Here is a 6510-nt window from a genome sequence, read left to right as displayed (position 1 = left end):
AAGAAATTCAAAATCAAAGTATGAATAACTGCAGTATTGAAGGAAAAAGGGGTAAGTGTGCTTGATGATCCACCCATATATACATATATATTATATTGAGCTTCAGTTATTATACAATAAATTGTAAAACATATAAAATGTTGTAAGATAATTTATCACAAAAATTGTCGATTTTAAAAATTATTTTTATAATTTCATAAAAATATCTAACCTATATATTATAAAATCCGAAATAGACGATATTTCATTGGATTTTAATTTTTTGAGCACGTTTGTATGGATATTGGTCAAAGCATTGCATTAGGTATTAGCGCCAATGTGATTAAATTGATACAAAATTCGGTTTTTTTACGTATATAGGTATATGTTATTAGGATAGGCAGTTTACAATATTAACATGTGTGTATTATCCACTTTTTGTTATAGGTAGAATATTCATTTTTCAACAAAATAATACACAAAATTACTTACCTGATATAATAATACATATACGAAAACGTTACATAAAATAATTTGACCTCTGAGAATAATGATAGTATAGTGTCATGTACAAACATCAAGGGTACAACGAATTGCACAATGTCGGGGTCACGTAATATAAAACATAATATATTATCCTCTTTAGGCGCACACCGTCTACAAAAACGCACGTTTCGGGTGATGAAAAAGGGTCGACGTGAATGAATGATCTTCAAAATGAATATCAAAGAAAGAATCACGCAAATCGCATAACCCCCTATCTCTATGTTTATTATATAAATGTGAAATCTAATTTTGTCGTAAGCAGCTAATTTTAGAAACTACAGGGTCAATTCTAATTTCAATAAAACCTTTAGTTTTCTTCCTTAAGAATTGATAGATATTTTTAATTTTATTTTTCAACCCGTATAGGTCGGTATATGGTGGTTCATTTTATGCCAATAATTTCGTTTAAAGTCAAAAAGTGTTTACGTTAATAAAATAACTTAATTGTATTAAGTAAATACTAGTTTTTCTATTTTCATTTACATTTCTTCACAATCGTTAGTCTTATTATAGTTGATCATGTCTATTATTTTTATAAAATACCATAATGTAAATTCAGTATTTGCCGCTATACGCAAGGAGCTAAATTATTTCGTTATAAAATAAAACAAATGCCAATAAAACCAATAATTCCAATAACACTGACAAACGAATTCGTTATTAAGAACGTTGAACTCATGAAAAAAGTAATAAAAATAAATATTTTTTATAAATTTAATACGTTTGAAATATTTGTGCGTTAATCATAAATGCTTAATTTTCTTTTTTATAAATATTTAATTAAATGGTTAATATATATATACTTTAATAGGTAGGCTCCAGGATTTCAGATATTACTAATTATAATATATAGTTTATTATCAATTGATTATGTTTAATTAAATATTAGATAAGTTTATATAAATTTTAGCTTCTAACATCTGTATATTTGATGAAATCTTGTTATACATTTTTAGAACCATTAAAAAAAAATTATTTCAGTAACAAAAAAATAGAAAAATACTAAAATATTGGTTATTGAAATACAGCAGTAAAACCAAAAAAAATAAATAAATATTAAAATATGTCCAGGATTAAAAATGCTGAATCGTAATAAACGTAATAATTGAAATTGTACCCATATACATTTCGTATTATGTACTCGTATTTTAACTAAAACGAAACAGTAAACAATAGAAAGATTGAATAATTTTAACACGGACAGAGTCGGGTACTGTAGTTATATTACATTATTATTGATCGACGACAATAGTTGTGGCCAAACTTGGGACGTGTTGGATTTGCCCCATAGTGGGGTGGCATCAAGAGATACTAAGAAGACTACGTTTTAACTGCAATACTATCGTACATAAATATATTATGGAGTTGTACATGAACATATGATTGCATAGTGCACATGGCTCAGATAAAATTGGTAGATACTATAAAAATTTAAAAAGAAAAAATTCGACGTTACTTGCGAAGGAGAATGAACCACCAATAACATAAACATACACGAGTGTCAATTTCTTACTTACACTTCTGTGTATACATATTAGTATATTACATAATGATACCTATAATATGGAACCTATTATAATTTTGAATGATGTGCACATGTGGAGAGTGTCACAATTCCAATTCATGATTTTGAATAGATAATTTAGCAGTATTATACGCACGATTGTCCAAAATATACATATAGTTCACCTAAATAATATTCTCAACAACAATAATAATAATTTCCCATACTTTTACACCTCTATTATGGCCTACTTTGATATTTATTAAAATGATACACTGATGCATACAAGTATGTTTTCACTAAAGTCTAAAACTATACATTAAGATTTAATTAAGTATAATTTGTAAGGCTGATCGTAATACACTGTCTTTATAAGTAAATATAAACGCGTCAATCGAATTAAACCGTATAGAAATATGCTCTTTTAGTTGAAACATTAAAAACAAACAATAGGTGTTCTATCCTCCTGGCGCCTGAATCGTTTTTATGTTTTGTATTTATAAGTACCTAATGTCCATTAAAATGGACAAATCTTTCTACCCCCGATAACGCCTGACCTGTTTTTAAAATTTGTAAACGTATGTGCCGGATGTCCATTCAAATGGACATTTGTTTTTAGATATTGTTTTATTTTTCTTATTTTTTTTATTATATTTATTTGTAGTAAACTTGTATTAATAGTTTCCATACAATATTTAGTTTATTAATTCAGTTATTTTGTAATCATTGTTAAAATAATTATGTATTTATTTAATTCATTTATAAACTAACGAATTTTCCATATTAAAAGTCTATAATTTTCGTATTTATACAAATATTTTAGACAAGAAAGTTATATTTTTAGTTTGTATACACATTAATGTGTAATCTGGCTAAATTTGAGCGTATTTCATTATTTTTATATAATTTTTATATTGCTCGAAACAATGTCCATTAGAATGGACATCCGGCTGTTATTACTACAATACCAGCTGTACCCAGTTATTTAATATTTTTTAATGTGTTTATAAATTCAAATATCTTTTCGTTGGGGAATACCTATTATTGTGACTTATATAATTTCAATAATATTATTACATGTCAACAATAAGTTATTTTTATATTAAACATTCTAGTATATCGTTATCATAAATAATTTTTATAGTATATTTTACTGTTTAAACATTGAGTTAATGACGCAGACAGACACAGTGTATTATTAGGTTCAGACGATTCCGTGTAGACGTGCGTACCGAATATTTTTCCAAGTTATAATAATATGATTCGTTCATCAAATTTATCTGATGAGGCAATATTAGAACTCATTAATAATGGTAACACGTCAGAATGTGAAATTGACTTTGATGTAAGTGGAGATGAAGATTATGGTATACCAGATCCACTAGGAGTACATAATGATATTTCAATGGATATTAACGAACTTCTAGAGGAAAACGATAAGTATTTTAGTCAGTTTTCAAATTCTAATATCAATATTGAGGATTTAGTAGTTGAATTAAATACCGAGAGTACCGAAACGTGTGTACAAACAAACAATTTACGTAGTCCTAGTCCTAATACTAATTTACATAGCACTAACTCTTCTTCTAATATTAGTGTATCGCCAACTAAGTATGTAAATAATATGAAATGGAAGAAAAAAAATGGTTTTAAAAAAAAAATAAAAAGAACCCAACCCGATGAGTACAATGATTACGAGAGAACCGGGTGGACACCAATTAATTATTTTAATCAATATGTAAATGATGCGACAATTAAAAATATGGTAGATTGTACTAATATCAGAAGTGTTAAAGAGACTGGAAAATCAATTAATACTACATTATACGAAATGAAATGTTTTATAGGTTCAAATATGTTCATGTCGACTTTAGGTTACCCACGAATGCGTATGTATTGGCAAAAAAGAACAAGAGTACCTACAGTTAGTAATTCTATATCTAGAGATCGCTTTTTAGTAATTCGAAAATTTTTAAAAGTAGTGAACGATGATGATATTTCAAACGAAAAAAAAAGAGATGCATTTTGGAAAGTTCGTCCGTTCATAGAGAGTGTTAGAAGTGGTTGTTTAAGATTAGTACGAGATGTAGAATTATGTATTGACGAACAAATGATTCCTTTCACTGGTAATGTTAAAATGAAACAGTTTGTTCGCGGAAAACCAAACCCAACTGGACTTAAAAATTTTGTTTTAGCAAATAAAAACGGATTAGTGTTGGATTTTTGTATTTACCAAGGAAAAGGAACGACATTTGAAACAAACAGTGAATACCTTCTTACTATTGGAGAATCTGCTGTCGTTCATTTATCCCAAACTGTTCCACCGGGATCATGTTTATATTTTGATAGATTTTTTACAACTCAAAAACTTTTGGACATTTTGAAACAAAAGAAAATTGTTTGTACGGGAACAGTTATGAAAAACAACATACCTAAAAATATTGATATATTATCGGATAAAATTCTAATGAAAAAACCTCGAGGTACTTCTGTACAATACGTCCGAGAAGACAAAAAACTATGTTTAGTTAAATGGTTTGATAATAAACCCATTCATTTACTTTCTACTGAAAATGGCAGTACTCCACATAGTAAATGCAAACGTTGGGATAATAAAAATAAAAAAAGAATTGAAGTTCCTATTCCTCAAATTATTAAAAACTATAATGATTATATGGGTGGTGTCGATCTTTGCGATCGTATGATATCATTTTATCGTATGAAAACAAGAACTAACAAATGGACCATACGAGCAATTTTTCATTTAATCGATTTAGCTGTTGTTAACAGCTGGATAATGTACAAACAAGACCAAATAAGAAAGGAAGTTCCAGTTAAAAAAATACATCAACTATTAGATTTTAAAATTCAACTATCAAGTGAACTATTGGAGTATGATGAAAATAGTATTGATTATCAAAAATATTCTGGAAGGCATAATTCATTACCGTCAAAAGAGAAAAGACATAAAGGTTAACAAAAATAATAATAAATATTAGGTATGTTTGCGTTGAAATAATTAACTTATTTATACCTATATTTCAGGTGCTGAACATTTACCAATAATGAAGGATATAAAAAATTCATCAAGGTGTCGTTTTATAGGTTGTAAAAAAAAAAACAAAGATTCAATGCAGTGAATGTTCTATGTATTTTTGCATTACCACAAGCAATAATTGTTTTTTTTAATTTCCATAAAACATAATTTAAATTTAAATTTTGTAAATAAATATTTTATTTTAACTTTATAGTTATAATGTCATAACATAAGTTTTTATCAAGTCAATTTTATTATTATTTTATGTCTAACACCAGTTACTATTATTTTATTAGGTTTATTATTCAAATAAAGGCATCAACTTTAAAACTTTGCTTGAATATTACTAGTGATTTATTAAACAAGTTATTTCTAGTATTAATATGTTGTTGTAATAACAATTACCTAATGTCCATTGTAATGGACATTTTTCGGAGCGTATTTTATACGTGAAGGAAGAATGATAAAAATGCTTATATTATTTATTATTGTTCCTTATCATATCTATTTTGAGGTTATAATATCATATCAAACTAATTGAAAATAAAATATGGCCCGGCACTTAGGAGGTAAATATAAATATCCATTGAAATGGACATCAGGCACATACGGTTACAATTGTTATAAACAGGTCAGGCGTTTCAGGGAGTAACACAAAATGTCCATTGAAATGGACATTAGGCGTCAAGAGGCTATACAGTATTATTTATATTATACTTGAAACTAATTATGATTAAGTCGAGCGTAAGTATTGTTCATTTTCTAATCGATTTATACGTATTATATTACACGTATGATTAAAATTATAATTATATTTTATGCATGCATACTGTGAAACCTAACTGATGGTTTATTAAGAAAGTGCAATGAATTTCAAGGACAAATAATTATCATATTTATTATTTTGAAATTAATTTTCCAGCAAAATATTTAAGTATTAATATTAGTAAAAATAAACACCGTATTGTCAATATTACAACTGTTGTTAAAATTCCGCTTATTGTAAAAAAAAATTTAAAAATGTATCATAGCGTTTTAAATTACGTACATATTATGCATTTTATAGGTGCTAATAAAATTGAAATATGTTTATATTATATTTCAATAAATACGCTCTACCTATCCACGTATACGATCATTTATGAACGTTGTTTTTAATATTATCTGGTTTAAGACTTTAAGTATATACAATAATCTATAATATAATAAACTATATTATATAAATGTATTTATAATATAAATTGCACCAAACATTGTACCAATTACTTTGGCTAGTTGACAGTTGTACAAGACTTTAGAAATACACGAAAAAAATTGTCGTGCTACCCGATTGGTCACGTTTTTTGTATTACTATTATTTTTTTCTACCATCAACAACCTTGGAGGTTTATGATATTATGTACCTATACGTGGACTATAAAACCTTTGACCGGATTGTAAGTAG

General features: G+C 26.9%; 1 protein-coding gene across 1 annotated transcript; it reads left to right on the top strand.

Moving 5' to 3' along the window:
• The first annotated feature begins 3287 nt into the window (after positions 1-3287).
• On the top strand, positions 3288-5006 carry LOC112599787 (piggyBac transposable element-derived protein 3-like). Its single transcript, XM_025346849.1, has 2 exons — positions 3288-3537; positions 3877-5006. The coding sequence occupies exons 1-2, from the start codon at positions 3288-3290 to the stop codon at positions 5004-5006; spliced, it is 1380 nt and encodes a 459-aa protein (XP_025202634.1).
• The last annotated feature ends 1504 nt before the right edge of the window (positions 5007-6510 follow it).

This window comes from Melanaphis sacchari, unplaced genomic scaffold (assembly GCF_002803265.2).
Source record: "Melanaphis sacchari strain LSU unplaced genomic scaffold, SCAv2.0 Contig54_pilon_pilon, whole genome shotgun sequence".
NCBI lineage: Eukaryota > Metazoa > Arthropoda > Insecta > Hemiptera > Aphididae > Melanaphis > Melanaphis sacchari.
The sequence above is the reverse complement of the archived record's forward strand: the minus strand, read 5'-3'. Positions and strand labels throughout refer to the sequence as shown.